Source organism: Serinus canaria, chromosome 3 (genome assembly GCF_022539315.1).
Source record: "Serinus canaria isolate serCan28SL12 chromosome 3, serCan2020, whole genome shotgun sequence".
In the NCBI taxonomy this organism is placed as follows: domain Eukaryota; kingdom Metazoa; phylum Chordata; class Aves; order Passeriformes; family Fringillidae; genus Serinus; species Serinus canaria.
The window spans coordinates 71,784,589-71,804,723 of NC_066316.1; the positions used below are offsets into that span (position 1 = coordinate 71,784,589).

General features: G+C 34.7%; 1 protein-coding gene across 1 annotated transcript in view; it reads right to left on the minus strand.

Moving 5' to 3' along the window:
* GRIK2 (glutamate ionotropic receptor kainate type subunit 2) overlaps nucleotides 1–20,135 on the minus strand; it is a 347,786-nt gene that overhangs the window by 71,633 nt on the left and 256,018 nt on the right. Inside the window, exons 13-14 of the mRNA XM_050972903.1 lie at nucleotides 18,392–18,510; nucleotides 14,467–14,684 (exon numbers count right to left, since the gene is read on the minus strand). Coding sequence (XP_050828860.1) covers nucleotides 14,467–14,684; nucleotides 18,392–18,510 — 337 coding nt within the window. The remainder of the gene's footprint in view (nucleotides 1–14,466; nucleotides 14,685–18,391; nucleotides 18,511–20,135) is intronic.

The following is a 20,135-nucleotide window of genomic DNA, read 5'->3' on the forward strand; positions in this document are numbered from 1 at the left end:
GACAAAGATATAGAACACATTTAAAAAAATATACTTGAAACTCCATGTAAAGATTTCAGTATACATTCTACTTTAAACAATCCCCTTCAAAGTTTTTGCTTCAAATCAGGGGTGAGAAATCATGATTTTTTTTTTTAAGCAATAATTTTTAAATCAGTTTTTGGGCACTGGAATAAGAATGCTAGAGAGGTGGTCAGTGGCCGAAGCCTGACAGTGCTTAAAAAGCCTTTGGTTAATGTCCTTAATAATTTGCTTTAACTTTTGTTCAGCTCTGGATTGTTCAGGCAGTTGGATTGGGTGATTACTCTAGATGTCTTCCCTCTAAAATATTCTATTCTAGCTATAATAATTTTCCTGTTCTAATTTCTAATTAAGAAATTCAAAATTATGGAAAAATAAAATTTGCAAAACATAATAAATGATTCAGAATCTGTCAGTTTGTTCTGGATGTCAGATAATTTTATTTTTCCTATAAACAAGGCTGTTCACTTTGCTGTGTCATCCTACTAATCTCCATATGAAGCTGAACTGTAACCTTTAATTTCAGATTTCCATGAAAATTCTGACATAGGATATGTCAAGACTGCCACATACTTCCTACAAAATATGCAAACAATGCAAACACACTGCTGATGTACATATCAAAAGCCTGCACCTGTCACTCTAATTTAATTTAAAAAAATTGTACTCATAAATGTAACAAAAATGACAAGTTACACAGCAACACCTGCCCTGCTGCTGGAAGATAAATGTACTGAACCTTTAATGTAATCAAGCACATGGAGCCATATAAACAAATCAAAATGTTGCATAGTATTTATTCTTTATTTTTACTTCTTTTGTTTTCTTTTTTGAAATACAGGCTCTTGTAATCAGTGGTTTGTTCATTGTGACCAGCACAATCTTTCTAAATGGAACGTTTACATACACAGACCATAATTTTGTCAGTATTTCAACTCAGGCTGTAAGCCAAAGTATGAACTTTTTCTCTGATTTTCTATGAGAGATATTTCCTTTGTGTGTGTGTGTGTGTGTGTGTGTGTGTGTGTGTGTGTGTGTGTGTGTGTGTGTGTTCATTTCAGTGCCAATCTGTTAGAAAAGAAATTTGCAATTTTTAAACCATTAATCTAAAAGAAATATTCCCACTGTGATAGTTAAGTCAGTCAGTTTTACCATAGAACAGGAATTATGCAAATTATTCCTTGTAAAATTAATTCATTTGAGTACATACATTTTTTAATCACCATCTCTCCTATGGTCAAACTGCTGTTTATATATTTATGAAAAGTGCTTTGTGCTTAAAAAGTGACAGCAAATTTTATGAGATTCTTCCTAAATACTTTTAGTCACCTACACATTAAGTATCTACACCCAAGTTCTAATCTAAGTTTCTCTTCTCACAATACACTTTAATTTCTATCACTCTGGAGAGCACTGTCCTTCCAGAACATTTGCTTAGTACAGAGGAATTACTTTCTGGGGCCTTTCAGTTTCTTTCCAGGGTCAGTCAGGGGCACCTAGAAGAATACTGAAGAGGAAAGGAGGTATCTACATTTTGGAGTGAGGAGAAACCTGCCTCACATGTTTTAAAACCTACATCTTTCCTACTCAAACAAATCATGTGTGTGTGTGTGTGTGTGTGTGTGTGTGGGTGTGGGTGTGGGTGTGGGTGTGGGTGTGGGTGTGGGTGTGGGTGTGGGTGTGGGTGGGTGTTTTCTGGCATTGACACCAAAACACAGGATATTATTCTGCCTTCCTATTAAATTCTCTCAATCAACAGTTGATATCCTTTCTATACCAATGTGCCAATTCACCAATCTACTTTTAGTACAGTCCTAACCTAAGCATTTGGAGAAACTTCAGGAATACAGCCTTTTCTTGGCTTTTACTCACTATTACTTTATGGATGCCAAACTTTCTTTTACAGTTCCTATATCTACAAAGAATAATAAATTACCTTCTCTAAACATTTTGCTCAGGAGGCAAAACCAACTACAGTAGCAGTTGATAACATTAATATAGGGTTTGTGTAATGCAATACAGTGTAAGAAAATAAAATATTAAAAATCTGAGTGACAAATACATAATGTTAGGAGGTTTTAAATGAATTAATTCCATCACTAATGTCAACAAATGAAAAATAAAATTAAAAAATGCAAATCACAAGTTATTATAACTACAGACTTTGTCAGTGCTGGTGGTTTTGTTGTTCTATTTATTCCCCTAAAAAGAATTCTACATGTTGGAAATAAAATTGATAATTTAAAGATTAAAACCACAAGTCTCAATGATGTTTTGTAAGTGTTAAGACATTTATTTGAAGTATTTAGAAATCAAGCTCTAGCTTGGAAAGAAATCTAGAAACACTTTATGAGATGAATAAGAATATAAAAAATAATTGGCCTCAGTACTTCTGTGAAATGAGCCCCATAGTTCCCCTTCAAACCTCCTTTCATCTTTGATGATCTGATTTCAAAAGACAGCAACTGAAACTGCTGAATCTTCTTCATTATGAACAGACTGTGACTGGAAGGGGAAACTGAAAGATCAGTGTTTCCTCCATTAACTTCTTGTTGTGGGGGCAGCCAAACCCCTGACTAGAATGGCATTGTTGGATTGCACATCTATAATCAACTGTGATAAGCATCTCTGCTCTTCAAGGAACAAAAACCTCATCAGGAATACAAGGTGTAACCAGAAAATAAATTAAGAAACCAAGCTGTTTTTTTTTTTTTATTCATTTCAAGTTCCTTAGTAAGTCAGCCTGAATAAAAGTACAGTTGAATGATAACTACCTGGATAGTCTTAGATAAAAGTCTTAGAATCAAAGAAACTATCCTCAAAGCTTCTTTGCCAGACAAGGTAATACGGTAAAGGAGGAGTTAGAGACCATTCCTACCAAATCACAGAAAATTTTTGGTGCTGGTATTCCTTTCTCACAGAAAGCTCCTTTAGGGAGCATATTCCTTTTTCAGAAGGTAGAAATGTATGTAAGAGTTCATGAAACTTCTATCAGAAATGTCAGCTAGAGGCTTCAAAACAGTTCTGGAAGAGTCCTTGTAACTTAAGGAAGGTATCACCAGTATTTAAAAAAATAAAAAGACACAGAAAGACAGTGAGAGCTAAAGAAAGAGTAACAGAACTGTTTCTGTCTTGCCATTGGCCTGCAGAAAAGGAAAGTAAGAGTTCTTCTAAAAAAGCACAGAGAAATTCAAGTCTTCACAGGTCTCCATGGTACTGGCCATTTTTTATAGTTTGTTGAGAGGTAACTGATTTCAGTTTTCAAATGCAAAGATATGCAAACAAATATTTTAAGGTAAGTTATATCCTTTGCTAGTAAATAATAGTTTGCTCATAGTATGTATAGCAAAGGCTCTAATTTCCTTCAAACCACAATAGCTAACATGATAACTTATCTGGATTTTGCTTGCAAATTGCTTTTCAATATCTCTTTCTGATCACTGACTGCTCATGGCTTGGATGGGTATACTCTTTACTGGGTAAAAAATGTCTGGATGGCCGAGCCCAAAGATTGATGAATAGAGTAATATGTTATCCTTTGGCAGCTGGTCACTACTGGTGTTCTCCAGGGTTCAGGATTGGCCCCAGTCCTGTTAAACATTTTTATCAATTATCTGGATTAGGAGATCAAATGCAACCTCAGTCAGTTTGCAGATGACATCAAGTTGCTTGGGAGTGTTGATCTCCTGGAGGATAGAAAGGCTCCAGAGAGGGATCAGACCAGAATGGATTGATGGGCTGAAGCCAAGATTATGAGGTTCAATAAGGCCAATTGCTGGATCTTGCACTTGGGTCACAACCCCATGCAGAGCTGCTGGCAGAACAAAGCAGCTGCAGATCAGCCACTATTCCAGAAAATTTCCCAGTGGAAAAGGACCAGGGGATGTTGGTTGGGGACTGGCTGAATTTGAGCCAGCAGCATCTTGCCCAGGTGGCCAAGAAGGCCAGTGGCATCCTGGCCTGCATCAGCAGCAGTGTGGTCTGCAGGACAAGGGCAGTGATTGTCTGTAATTGGCACTGATGAGCTCATACCTCGAAACCTGTGTCCAGTTCTGAGCCCCTTTACTACCATAAAGAAACTGAGGTGCTGGAATACCCAGAGAAGGACAACAGAGTTGGTGGGGGGTCTGGAGCACAGGTCTTTTGAGGATCAGCCAAGGGAAATGGGATAACTAGCCTGAAGAACAGGAGCCACAGGGGACACCTTTGTGTAAATTCATTACAACTACCTGTAGCAAGGTAAGTAGTCTCTTCTCCAAAATAAATTACAATAGGATGAGAGACCAAATTTTGTTAGGATAAGTTAAGACTGGATACTATTAAAAATTTCTCCCTGGAAAGGACTGTCGAGAATTGGAACTGCCCAAGGCAGCGATTATGTCATAATCCCTGGAGGTATTTAAAAGACACATAGATGAGGTTCTTAAGAACTTAGTGGTGGACTTGGCAGTGTTAAGTTAATGGTTGGACTCAGAGTTCTTTTCCAACCTAAACAACTCTGTGATTCTGTGATTCTAAAGTGTACTTTAGTATAGATTTTTATAAACTAGTCAAGTATATTGTGCAGATTAAGGATCTTTAATACATTAAACAAAAGTTCAATTAATACATGGATAAAGAAAAATGCCTAAAAGGCAAAAAACTTGCATAATTACATAATTATTACCATAGATCTACTACAGAAAGGATGGTTTAATCAATCTCAACAGGCACTCTGTTTGGAGAAATTAATAAATCTGGAGAAGAAATTCATCAGCACAATAAGACTTTAGGTGATGTCTGGGGCAATTCTGGCACTGAAAATATTTCTGTACACAAAGCAATGCTAATGTAGTTGGGCAACACCTCAGTACCATTATATATAAATTGACAAGCAGAACTAAGAGTTCACCTCTGCTAATGAATGGAGGATTTCAGGATATTTTAGTGGGAAGAAATTCAACACTGAAGGTTACTCATATGGCAGGATTTTGCAAAAAAAAATAGCTGAACCAAGGGCCCGTTCACTCCGGAGAATTGCTTCTGAATAGCATTCCCAGGATGAGTCAGAGATCAAATCTGACAAACTTTACATGGCTACTTGGTGACAGATCTATTTGCTTTGAAGAGCAAGGCAATTTTTTTTAAACTCTGATAGTTAAAAATGTTCAGATGTACTCTGAATTTCCTAAACAAACCCTGTCTCTGAATTATGTCTTTCATACAAAATGCTGTTTGCAGTTAAAGGTTTCTTTATGATCTGGTTCAGGTCCCTTTCTCACCTTGCTCAAGATCTGAAGACAAACATAAAGGGGAAAAAAGCTGAAAAGAGAAGAAAAAAAGAGAAATGTTCTCACCCTGCCTCCTGAGGAAAACAGCAGGAGGAGAGAAAGGTGATAAGGAGAGAGAGCAATTAGGTTATGCATTTCTGAGGAAAAAGCCTTGCAACTAAACTTATGATGAGAACTCAGAGATCAGTAATTCTCTTACAACTTATCCTGACAGCAGCACTATTACAGGCCCTGAAGAGGCCAGGAAGGGGAGAGCATCATGTGAGGGAAAGGAAGAAAAATGGGTTACCAGTTAAGACAAAACCTACATTAGTACATAAAGAAAATGTATATTGTAAGTATCAGCAATTTCAATGTTGTTGGTTTTTCTCATTGTCACACTTCCAAATGTCTAGGTGACACAACTCACTTCCCAAAGGGTGTGGATTCCAGGGGCTTTCACATTTAGCAGGGTGATATGAGACTGCCCTGCCATGTAATGCATGTTAAAACACTCTGCTCCACTCCCATCAGTTCTAGCTTTCTAGCAGCTATAGCAGTTTTCTTCATAACCAAAAATAAAAATGAAATAACAAAAATGTTCATTTGTAGTTGGATGAGATGGCTGGATTGACTCTTGCCACAAGCCTAAGGCATGTGGAGCCAGCAGGGCTTGGGGCTGAAGGTAGGAGAAGAGGTTGGACAACTTGGAGTTGGACTGGCTTGAAGAAAAACGAAACAAAACAAAAAAGCTATTGCGAAAAGTAATTTACAGCAATAAGTGGTGATTAAACTCCATCTGACTTCAAAGGAAAGTAAACAGTGTTTTAGGATGCATTGGGTGAGACATTGCCAGCAGGTTGAAGGAATGCACTGGTCACAGAACTGGTCACAGCACTGGAATGCTGTGACCAGTTCTGGAGTTCTGGGCTCCTCACTGCAAGACAGACAGGATGCTGCTAGAACAAATCCAGAGGAGGGTTATGAAGATAAACAAGGACCTGGAGTATCTCTCTTATGAGCAGGGGCTGAGGGAGCTGGGCCTGTTTGGTCTTGTGAAGAGATGAATGAGATGGGACATCCATGTGAATAAGTATCTCTCTGAAGGGGGATGTCAAGAGGATGGAGCCAGGCTTTGCTCAGTGATGCCCAGCAGCAGCACAAGAGGCAACAAGGAAAACAGATGCACAGAAATTTCCATCAGGATATGAGGAAAAATGTCTTTACTGTGTGAATGAGTGAACACTGGAAGAGGTTGTCCAGAAAGTTGTAGAGTCTCCCTCAATGGAGATATTCAAGAACTGTTTGGACACAATTCCATGCACTGTGCTCTAGGATGGCCCTTTTTTAGACAGGGACGTTGGACCAGGTCACCCACTATGGTCCCTTCTAATCCTACCCAGTTTGTGATTCTGTGATTGTTGTCTGCTGTGGCATCACTCTATATTCTCCAAATAAAAGAGGCAGAGTGGGTTTCTCTTAACTACAAAGTGATTTTTCAAATGTCTCGATTATCACATCCCTCTGAATTATCTACATTTGATCAAATTCTTGTCTTATTATTTGCGGATAAATAATCCTGACACAATTTCAGACTTATACCGTGGTATGCATATCAAGCTTGACTTTCTAAGGAGAAATGTAAAGTTGTTTTTTATTTACCCAGTCTGGCCTCTGATTTCTTGCATCCCATATTTCTATCCAACTAGAAATTAGATCTTGCTATATTTTATCATACCTTATATACTGAGAACAATCAATTTTATTCAGATCATCTCCACCATGTATCTAAAGTATGGATTATTAATGCATACACACTAATTAATGCATATTATTGGATGCAATTTTGAAAAATAGTACAAATGCCAACTTCCTTTTTGTATGTTTATTTTGCCTTTACATATTAGTAATACCCAAAAATATTTATGGGACCATAGGGTAGCCCACCTGAGAGTTCAATGGGGAGATCAGCACAACACTTTTTCCTTTCTGAAAAATTTTGGTAAGGCGAAAACCGAGTTATGGAAGTGTTTAATTGATTCAAAAAGAAACTAGAGTTTTAATAATGCCAACTTTTCATTTATTTTTGATGTCTCTCTTAGACTTAATTTCAAAAATAACTTTTGGGGGGATCCAATTCATATCTTAATGATTTTTTTGAATATTTTAATTACTGTGAATGTCTACTCTTGTTTTCACCGAAAAGTTGTTTTATTTTTTCCTTGAGAGGACATAAAAAGGCATTTCTACATGTTTCTTTTATTTCTAAGAGCTGTAGCCTGAGACAAATATAAATTATAAATATGAATCCTATAGTTTTTAAGTATAACCAAATGTTATCCAGCAGCTTATAAAGAGTACTTGCTATCTGGATATATAGAATAATCTTTGAAGAAATGAAAAGTTGACTAGTCATGTTCATCTTTTTCAGTCCCTATTGAAGGGTTTAAGAAATGAGAAACAGGGAAAGGAGAAAAGGAAGGAAAAAGTCATGGTTGGAGAGACAAACATGAAAGTGAAAAGACAGTGAATTTCTGTTGCACTCCATCTATTTTTAGTTTCATGACACAGGACTGAAATGCAGCAAAAAGCCAAACATCTGCTCTAATTTAGTGTAGGAATAATAATCACTCTAAGGGTCAAGACAGCATAAAATCATTGTCCCCATAAGTAGACAGTTACTTGGAATGAAGCACTTGCTGTGAATTTGTTCTGTTTACTGCCTTCAAATTCAGAAGAAAGACAGTTCGCCCCATAGATCTTAATGGTACCAAATTTATTGTAATTTCTTTAATATAGAATTCAAATGAACTGCTCTTCTTTTTATAGTCTGTGTTAATGTATCATATAACCTACCTACCATTGCCCAACTTCCCTGATCTTTTACAAAAATAAATAGAACTCATGAGGCAGAGATGCTTTAAGATCTCTGGACAAAGCCTATATCTCACTCTCACAGGCTCTACTATTGCAGATTTAGTTCTTAAAACTGTATCGAGTGACCACAGACCTTGGTTTAGAGATTTACAACTATATCTGCCTATTTTTTTTTTTTTTTACATTAAAAGAAGCAATGGTTAACTAAGTAGTGTTCTTGCAAAGAGGGGATCATGTCTAAGAGGAAATGATGCATTTCAGCTGTAGGTTTTTCTGGCAGTTAGGTCCAAACCAGCATGATCAAAAAGAAGAAAAAAAATATTTACATGGTATTTATATTCAATTCCCTTTTTAGCAAAATGTACCACGTGCTTTTTCATGCAAGAACAAGTCTGTATTTGTTACATCAAAAGGCAACTTTTCTATAAAATCAAATATTATTAAATCAAGCTGAACATGTATCTGTTACCAATTATTTTTTTATGCATTATCAAAATTAGTACATGGAAGATGTGACTCAAAAGATTGTTTTCCATTAGTCACTGTCAGTCACTGGATATTTGAGAAAATCATAAATGGTACTTTGACTCTCTCATCTTTGACTTGCAACAATTGCACCAAATAATCAACACACACTGCCAAACTTCATGGTGTTTTATCAGAAGCATTAAACTAAAGGTTCTCTGGGTGTATATACCCATGTGTTTGTATGGCATCTTTACTTGTTAAACAAATAAATATCATTTCTTTATTACAGTGTTCAAACCGAGACTTGTAAATACACCGAAGTACTGGCTTTGTGCACATCAATGCCAACCTCACACATGACAAATGAATGACATTAATACCTTTATTCTTGCTACTGTTCTTCTGTATATTTTAGAGAATCTATTATTTGTGCTCCAGTTGCAAGCAGTGGGAAAATTTCCCCATAACTCCTTCCTTCAGCTTTAAAAGAATTTTTATGAGACTTTGTAATGTGTAGGTAGAGCTTAATGCCATTTCTTTTAACAACATGTAGAGAATGTGGAAGGGGAAGACAGACAAAATGTGCTGAATTGTTGCTTCTCTAAATTTCCTTAGAGAGGTGGCAACAAATAGGCTAGGGTAAAATGTGAGGGAATGGGGGAAAAGGAAAATGGCTAAAAAAGATGCTAAAAAAGATGAGCAACATGGCTCTTTATAGAGAGAAAGCAGTGCAGGAAGAAATGAAATATATTGTAGAAAAATAAAGCTGGAGTGTAAAACTTGATCCTAAAGAATAAAATGCAAGTATAATTGCTAAACAGAATAGTCAGTCTACCAGATAATTCTAAGGTATGTGAGTCAGCTTTCCTGAATTAGTCCCATGTCTACCTTTCACCAGAATTAGTTTCCTATCTACCTTTCACGAAGTGATCTTGAAAAAGATGCAATCCCATTTATTGCCTCAGCTTCCTTATAAACAAAACTAGAATATAAAATACATGTCTCACAGAGAGCTGAGAAGGCCTTTTATTTATAAAGGAGTAATGACACCAATTTACTGCTATTAGAGAATGAAAAAGTACTTTGGTTTTTTCTATTTGGTATGCAGATGCCTAGTAACCATAAGTAAGAAAACTTCTGTTGTTCCTGGTACTGTACAAAAACCTAGAAAGAAAGAAATTCTGACATTGAAAGTTACAGATATGAAAAAATTATGGGAGAAACAAAAGCACTTGACAGCTTCACAAGAAATATCTTAACATTGTAGACCTCATACATGTATTGAACTAGTTTTTGTGTGTGTGAGGGTGGAGAAGTGTGGTGCAAATAGAAGCTGGGTAGAATCAATATTTTTCTTCTTAATTTCAGAATTGTTATTCAGCAAGAAAACCAAGTGAGAAACACAAACCGAGAGACCGCAGAAATTAGAGACAATGAAAAATATGAAGTATTTTCACCCAAGAACAGCTAGTATGAGATCACTACCTTTCATAAAAATAATAAATGCTTTTTATTTTACTCTAAACAGGAAAAAAACCCCAGGTTTCTGAAATTTGAAAGTGGTCAATAGTGACAGTACCAGCCAAGAGAAAGGAAAAGAATTCCATAACTAAGAAAACATACATAATTTGAGTAACATCAGAGTATGTATTTGTAATGGACGCTCGTAGACTAAAAGCAGATAAGGTTTAGAAGTTACTTTCACATATCTTTCCTGCCAATTCTTGGACTATACTGAGATTTTCTTTATTATTCACAATGAATTAGCCAAGCAGACCCACTAGACACATAATGGACTTGTAAAATTATTTCCTTTTCATGCTCAGAGCAGATAAGTGGATCTTAAGAGGAGAGAGCACTGAAATTTTTCTTTGCTTTTTGGCTTCTGAAAGAGTTGTAATTCATGTTTCTTAGACCATGAGGAGGCATGAGATGAAGGACCTTGTAAAAGCCTAAAGAGAACATTCTCCTTTTTTTCAAAGCTATTTCACAAGGATATTTGACTCACAGGAGTAACAGCATTTTCAAATATATTCCACATGCTCTCCAAGCTTTTACCTTCAGGAGGTTTTAATCCAGCAGTTAGCTTGTTTGTCTGATGCCCATCTAGGTTCCCTTTCGTAATGGGTTCTTTTTTTTAGCATCACACAGCTTTGGCCATGCTCCAGAGGTTTTTTTAAGAAAATAATTGAATGGACTGCTATATAGCTAACTTATGCAGACATTACTGTCAGTCTTGTGGGCAGCTACCAAGCCTCACTGTGATTGGAACTAATAGCTATTACCAAGATATCATAATTTCATTTATCATTAGCAAACCATCTGGTGTCTTTATATCTTATTGTAACACAGTGCCACTGTTTTACTCAATCCACTCTCATTAAAACAAGACAAAAGTAGCTAAGGATAAACACACACACAGATGACAAATTTATCCTCTCAATTATCTTTGTTTTATCTTTGTTGTCTACCCACAGAACTCAAACACTCTTAGATTTTTGAAGTACAAGAGTACTACTAAACTCTGATCTGATGTCCTGTATAATGAAGGCTATCTCTTTCATTGAGTAACCTCTAAATAAAAAGAACAACATGCTTGTGCTATGCTGTATCTATCTGCCTCATAATGGCTGCCTTTGATGGATGAATCCCACCCACTCCTAGATAAGTTATACCAGTGGTTAATGACTCTCACTCTTAAAATATGCACCTTATTTCTAGTCTGAATTTCCCTAACTTCAGCTATGAAACATTGGATCTCATTATGCCTTTTTCTGCTAGATTAGTGAGTCATCTACTGTCAAAAGTCTCATTCCCATTAAGGCACTTGCAAACCATGATCAAGTCACCTCTTAACCTTCTCTTCAGCAGATTAAACAGACAGATCTTTAGCCTCTAACTTATTTTCAGACCTACAGTCATTCTTTCACCTTTAATGAACCTTTTCCAATTTTAAGCATATTTTCAAAGTGTGCTGACCAGAACGGGACACAAAAGTTCATTAGTATTTTCCTGAATGCCATACAAAATGGCACTTCCTACTTGATATTCAGTTATCTGTATATCAGAGAATATAATATATACCATTTTAAACTGTTTTATCAGAGTCCTGTGATTAAATGCTCTTTGTATTTTTCAGCATTCTCTGTGAGATATTCAATTCTAGCAGAACCTTGTAATGCAATTCTACTTAAAGTATTATTTTAAAATATCTTCTTGCATTTTTATCTTTTTTATAAGTAAGGAAATTACATTTCTGAAGCAATTAGCTTTTTTTGACTAGAAGTATATTTTGAAAACACACAAATGCGGATATACTATGCTGACCAAAATTATAGTACTTTATTTTCTCATAACTTCACATCATTAAGGAAAAATGCCTAATTTTACCATGAAGTTCATGATTAAAGACTGTATATATAACATATATATATAATATATATATATATATATATATATATGTTTTGTATGTTTTGGCTTACCTTTCATGAAATACATATGTAATTAACCTACATTCCTTACGCAGGCAGCTCTAGTGAATAGCATTTACATCAAGAAAACCCTAAGGTTCTCCTGGAGATTGCTTCATAAAGTGAATGAATCAAATGGGATTGTATAGTTTTCATTTCCTTTACCATTTGAGCATGATTTTCACTTATTGATAATCTGCAAGAATGGATGTAGATACATCTAATGCTAAAGTTTAAATTAATTTCATTAGGTAAATAATATCCAATAATAATAAAATATTAATAGTAGTAGCAAATAATATAAATTAGTTTTCTACCAGATGAGATAGTAAACAGAAAAATATTTCAAATCAATTTGTTCCAAGTTGGAACAGTTCTTAATTACTGCTTCAGTTTCATGTCATAAAACACTTGCTAATAATGATCTGTTCACACAATAATCCAGAAAAAATATGTTTTCAATAGAATAAACCTTAATTTAACCTAAAATTTACCAGTGAATAAATAAATATTGGGTTTTCATACGTTTTTTTTCACTCATAGTGAAGGAGGAAAATTCATTAATGTAAAGAAAGTAATGCTAAATCATGTGATCTGACATCCTAAATCTGTTGTGTTTAAGTCTAGGGTTATTTCAACTGCAGATAAAAGTCTTCAATGAAGGCTGTGAAAATGCTATTTCATTAGATGTAAGGCCTCTTTAGTTCTTGGATCCAATACACTAGATAATCACAAAATCTATCTGGACAAGTGTAAACAGAAGAATAAAGAGAGCAGAAAGGAATAATTGGGCAGAAAAGGGAGTACTATATTAACTTGCAGAGGGAAAAAAGTCCACAGAAAGAGGAATAGTCCCTGTGCACTTAGAAATTTAGAAAACTTCCAAAATAGTAGAAGTATTAAAAAAAAAAAAAAAAAGTGAATCAGAAAATTAAGGATGAGAAGGAAAACTAAAAATTTAAACTTGGTTCCTAATATTTCCACAATGTTCACGGTTTGAATCTGAAACAGAATTATAGCAAAAATTTCTGCCATACTAAAATTAAGTTAAATCCCTAGAGTGTTTTCTGGTAGTTCAGTAAATACCTTGTATTATTTCTTTATGTCTCAAGACAAAAATAATTTTGACTCTTTCAAAACACTCAGTCTTTAAACATTCAATATTGTTGCTTTTAACTACTTCAAACATTTCCTGACACAAAGAGATCTCTAATTGATTAGTTACTTGTATCAATTTCATCATCTCCTTTTCAATGAGTATTCTGAGGAGAATATTCAGAACATTTCCAACACATGGTTTAAGTTCAGCAGCCTGAAACATTCTGAGATATTGGAGTTGAACGATTTTTTATTTCCAAGCAGAATCTGAAAGCCTTAAAAATTATTTATTTTTTAAATTGAACTATCTGTACACTTTGATTTGATACAAGGTCTATAGTCATAAGATTAAATAGAGATTATTTAGCCTTGATATATAAACAAATCTTGTGCTCTCTAAATTTCATGAGAGAAACTGAGCACACAGTCTTCAATTTCTGTACCAGTTTAAAAGCCACCTTGGCACTAAGTTTGCTCATTACAAATGCTAATGTGACAGCCAATGCAGAGCTTTAGGTGATAGCATAATAATTCTTCAAACTAGGCTATATTAGCCAAAAAGTCTTCAGAAATTACCAAAGATCAGGCAAATATTGTTAAATGCCTCTCCGGAAGATCTGAGACACTTCTGTGCTGCTATCCAACATAGGGAGTTAGAGAAAAAACCATCTTCTCTCCTTTCATAAATATTTATCACTAATTTAAGTCTGCTTCAATGCCTGATGAATCTAAACAAGAAACATTTTCCTCTAATTCAGTATCTTACTTCACTATATTTCAAATTTAGTTATCTTAGTAACAGGTTAAGAGGAACAGAAAAACTAGGATAATCTGAACTTTTTACATGGACCCAAAATTTCATTCAAAAGTTTCTCAAAATTATGAAGTCCAAAAAGTTTTCCTCAGTACAGCCGCTAATATCCTTAGTGTTTCTTGAGTAAAGACTACAATTAGATATAATGCTGTTAAATTAAAACTAACTTTTAATATGACAAAGTTTAATCTTGTATGCAGCTATAGAAGATCTGAGGAAAGCACTCAGGTTTCTTCACATACTTCACTGCTGTAAATTCAATTCATTAATAGAAAAGTCATCAAAAATATTTTTCTTTTCTCTGAGAGATTTTTCATTTGATTCCTTTGTTATCTTTTTATCAAAAAGAAAAAGGCTTCCTCTTGTTTTTGTCAGCATCAGGAATCATAGTAGCTGCCCTTCAGCAAGGTGCAAGAACTTACCCCCCAAAAATCAGGTTATAACATCTCAAACAGAATATAAAACTTACCTTGAAAAAAGTCATGGTTGCTCCATCTTCAACTGCCCCATACTCTATCTTTGTCTGCTTGGCCAAGTCGTCAGCAGAATCAATGGGGGACTCCATCCGCTCCACTGTCAGAAAGGCGGCTAGGTTAGCAGTGTACGAGGAAATGATGATAAGTGTGAAAAACCACCAAATGCCTCCCACTATCCTGGTGGAGAGGGCTTTAGGCATGAGCTCAGAACCTAACGAAAACCAGGGGAGAAAGGTGAAACGGATGCACAGAAAACAATTAATAAGCGTTCAGCACTTTTTGCCACAGTGGGGAAATGGAATCACTGTGCAAAAAAAAACTCTTTAAGCTACAGGTTTAGATGTACTGCTTGTACAAACACACACAACTGAAATGCAAAATAACTGGTTAAATTTATAAAGACATATCTTTTTGGAGCTGTGGGCATCAAAATATAGCAATGGGAGATTCAGCGATCAGTGTCATTTTAGAATTTCTAAACATATATACATAAATCCCAAAACCAAAATTGTAGTTTCTTCAACTTGCTTCCTAGAAAAAATAAGCAATTGATGAAGGCACCAGATGTGAAATAAAGGATTTTATATCTGATAAACAAAACCTTAAATCTAGCTTAAATATGCTTTTTGAGTTTTTTTCTTTTGCATTGTTTTAAAGGATAGTTTATTAAATGTTGAGACAAAAAAATTGACATCTCCCATCTCTATGTTTAGCCTCACAATTTCATATAAATATGGGTGGCTCTGCTACACACTTCAATTTAATAGAACAACAATAAAAATATTAGACTTCTATGCATGAACTAGATAAAGATAGATTATAATGCATTGCTGGAGTTGCCTGCTCATGGCACTAAAGAATGGAGGGGGAGACAGACACTGTATAGCAATTTGCATAATTTTTAATGCAAATTTAGAGCCTAATGAGACAAATTGAAGCACATAAACGCCTCTTGTGTCTAATTACAAAAAAATAGGAATAAATTAATTCACTGTAATATACAATTACAAATATTTATTATAAATGATCATGTATGGATTTTTGTCCATAATGTTATAATTGAATGAAATGAAATTTCTAATGATGTCAAATAAACAATTTCAAGCTTCATTTTAAGAACTTTATGTAAGATCTTTTAGAAGTATCTGGAAACTTATTTTCAAGGAAAGAGTTTCATCATATCCATTATACCATTGTACTGAAACAACCCCTTTTTGTTAATTGGTTACTATGTTTGCTTGTATATTTCCTGGGTAAAATGGAATGAAGGCAAGATGGACTATTTTATTCCTGTTAAATTTTAGTGCTTATATTGAATTAGTTAAGGAACTGGTCCAGCAAGGTAACACATCTTCATATAGGTGAAAGATTATGTCAAACTTCCAAACTCAATGTGAAAAAAGGAACAGAAGGGCTGGGGAGGGAGGGAGGAAGAAAACAAAAGAAAAGGAAAAAAGAAGTGGTATCATAACTGGACTACTGTATTCAAAAACAGCCCATCTTACCCTGCAGTTCATCTTACCCTTGCTGTTTCAAACAAAAAAGGCTGACAGACTTGGACATGACAGCCAACTCCAGCGCCAGACTCTGCCTAGAATTCTGCAAGGGAAAAAGTAGAAAAGTACCTGTCTGATAGAGTTGCTCCTAGGCCCTGTTAGTCAGACACTTAGACACCATAACGCTAAGAGATTTCCCAACAAGCCCACTATCATTAACTCTTTTTAATTGCTCTCATTTCACTTTAAAAACCAACACCAGTAAAGTCAGACAGGACTGGAAAGAAGAGAAGAGTGGAGACATTGGCCGCAGTTCCCCCAGTTTCCCACGAGCTCGTACCTTACCAAGGACTGAAACCAAGTGCCACCTGGGCCCGTGAAACAGAGCCTGGTCAGGGGCTGACTGTCATGTACCCAAGGTAACGTCATGTCCAGCACTATATCCCACAGTTTCCTGGGAGCGAGAGGTGCCAGCAAGACATGCATGAGTTTCCTCTATCATGTATCCTCCAGCACTAAGCCAATCTTAGTATTTAAGCAACATTTAATATGATGATATGAGCATGGTCCAAGCATTTCTTTGTTGTTTCTAATGGAAAGTTATTGCGACTAGGTGAGAACTTCCATGCTTGTCTGAAAGCCTACTTTTAGATGGCTTTAGGTTTTTGAGATTTCTTTTAAAGCAATCAACAAAATCAAGAGTGATACCGCATCCTTAAAATTGTGCCTTTAAGGTTTATTAAAGGATGAACTGAGTAAAGGTAAAACAATATAAGGCAAGGGCAGAGGGTCAGCCTTAACTCTGAAAAACCAGTTTTCCTTCAAGGAAAACTATTATCCTCCAAAAATATCTTTTAAAATGAAGGTTGGGGTTTTATTCTTATTTCAATTCTCAAAAACAATGTTTAGATGCTACGGTCTTGCAAAAAGATGATACAAAAATCTAAATTGCTCTTTCCATTATAGAAGCATAAAGCCACATAAGAAATAAAACTCAGCATTGATAGAAATTCTGACAATCCTGAGAACTGTGAATGTAATGAAATACCTTCTTTCATTCACCATCCTTTTATTTGATGGCTTCCTTAAAAGCAATCATTATCTTACAAACACGTATTTGGCAATTGTGTTTCAACTACATAATTTCTTGACATGTATATTGACAACCTAGTTGTCAATAAGTAAACGCTTAGCCAACTATAGACATATTCTTATTTCTGATTTGAAATCCTGATTTCTTTTTATCCATTAATTCATGTTTTTCTGAGCAGAGTACTCTTCTTGCTGAGGCATTAGAGACTTTTTAAGCCTCCCAACCTGATCTGACAGAACATTTACTGTAGTTACAGGAAAGCTTCATGAAATCATTTGATGAGTTAAAACTAGGATTTATTTATAGCTGGTGTACTTATAATGGTAAGTTTTAAAAATGATTGCTCAGGTATATTCATTAAAACAACTCTACCAACATGCACTTGTTCCTGCCAACATTTTCTATGATTTTTTGGGGGGATATGCAATGGTTATTTTTCCAGAAAGATAAGCCATTCCTTTTAATGGCTCTTTAATAGGACTAACAATCTTTTGTATTATGCTGTACTGCCCAGTGAAATGTCAGTGCAAAAAATGAATCTGTGCTATTCAAATGTGTCTGATATTATATGACTGTATTCAAATCCTTATGGAAAAGGGCAATAAAATGGTAATATATTTTTATGGATCTATATATTTGGTATGCTTTCAAAATCAGAGGAACATGGCAAGGAAACTACAGATTTTAAAGAATGTGCTTAAGCATTTTACTTAGACAGTTATAGTTAAAACTGCATGTTGGTTTTACTTTGAGCAATATGACTACACAGCTGCCAATTTTATTGTCAGAAATGGCATCAGTTTCTCGGTGCATGGATTGTTGAATATAGACATTGTTGAATGGTCATTCCAATTTTTAAAATATAAATTATGGTTGGACAGGATTAAATCTCCTATATTATTTTATTTTATAGGTTCTAGCTACTAGATAAAATCTTTCCATAGTTGAAAGGTTTCTAGACCAAAATTTAAAAAAATTATAGATTTTTACATTATAGTCTTATCTGATGAAGGTATACCCATTTTTAGGTTGTTTAAGTGGGGGTTTTTCAGGTAATGGACAGATTTGCTCATTTAATTATGCGGTGAGGGTTTTCTGTTTAGGAAATAAATTGTATGGGTGTACTGTACTTTTTTGAAGTCCTAATTTTTTTATCTGTCTTCACGCTAATTTGTAAGGTGTTGGGAATTCCTGGATATTCATAAAAAAAGCTGGTTTATGGCTACATGCACAGAGGTACCCATGCAAGTGACTTGCACCAGAGAACTGTTACCCCCAGCAAAAAGTGGGACATGGTGCCTAAGAGAAAGAGCAGACTGAGTCGTATACCTTGCTGCATGAGAGCTCCAACTCCAAACCAGAAACTATTTAGCAAGGTAAAATTGTTTTCCACCACGTCTGAATCAGGGTTGCAAGGATGTGGATTATACCACTCATAGGGACTAAACCTGTGGTAATTGACAGAAGAAAAAGAACAGATTTAAAATGCAGCCATCACAAAGTTTTTCCAGCAAAACTGCTGTGAAAAAAAAAGAAAAACAAGAGAGGTTATAAAGAAAATAGTGGTTGAAATTTTTTACAGTTCGATTGCATTATACTTAACAGCAATATTAAGAGAAAAAACAATATTGAAGATTAACATTCTTAATTGTTGCTGATACGGATAAAGCTGCATACAGATTGGCTCTGAAAGTTTCCAAGTGCCACCTGTAAACATCAAAGCACTTATTCTTTTATTGACACCAATAGAATTCAAGACAATTGGTCCCATTTAGGAATAAGTTCTTTTAACCACTGTGTCACTATTTTGCATCTTGAAAAACAATTAATATGTGTTAAATCACAGAAATTAACTAGAAAAAAAAAATACATCAGTCAAAATGCTTTTTTCTCATCAAAATTACAAATAATGAATATAACCAAAAATAAATAGTTAGCAGTAAAAGTGACATTGTTAATCACCAACTACTACAATTCACAGAAAAAAAAAATACAATAGCAAATTAAAGGAATTGCATCCTGTCCTGTGAGGTGCACAGTAGCATCCCTGGAAAGGTTTTCCAAAAGAAGCTGGGGACACTCACAAGCACCTTGCAGGGCCAGGCTCTGAGAAAAAAAAAAAAAAAGAAAAGATAAACATAAAAGAAAAGACAATTTAATTATTTATCTCAAAAATAGATAGAACAGGGATAGTAGAAAGATGCCTGAGTCTGACAATGGATTACAAGCAGATTATATACAATCAATCTCTTCCAATTCACAGCTTTGCAATTGTTGTGCATTATGATGAGTTCATATCTATAATGGTATATTTTATCAATTGAAGCTAAAACAAGCAAACATGTCTAGATAAATTATTCTATGTTACAATTTCTTTTGTAAAATAAAGATTTTCAGTTCTCTCTTCATCATGGTACTTTTGAAGAACTTTAAATTGTAATTGCAATGTGCAGGATTATTCTAATCATTTAGAGTTTTAATCAGTTTAATAATGTGCCTGGACTTGGAGGCACTCTATTGAGAGGGACTTTTATTTTATGCTTAAAGCATGTCTTCAAACCTTTGATAATGAATACAAGTGCAATATTTGCAGGTGCAAAATATATTTGAGTGAAAAAAATAAAAATCACAGCACGGTAGAATGGAACTAGCAAAAGACACCAGCACAATAAATTTAAAAATTATAGATTTTAATTATTAAATCAATATTAATGTCTTTTCATAATTTCTCAAATCATTAAAGCCACTCTGTTAAAAACCCTTGGATAGTCAGCCTTTATGAAAGAATGGTTTTGGTGTATTTTACAATCAAAGATATCTGAATAATTCATCTGTCACTTTGAAAAATAGAATTTTCTTCACAATAATATTTCAAACACATTATAATACAGAAAATCAAATGTTCCACTTTGAAGCTCTTAATGTAATGTTAAAACACCTCTCGTCTTAAAAGTGTCTACTTGACAAAGAACTGTTTCATTTGGATCTCCAAAGTAATACTGATATGCTGTGCAAGAATGTTGATTGGGTTCTAATTAACCATTGTGACCTGAATTCTTCTATTACTTTACAG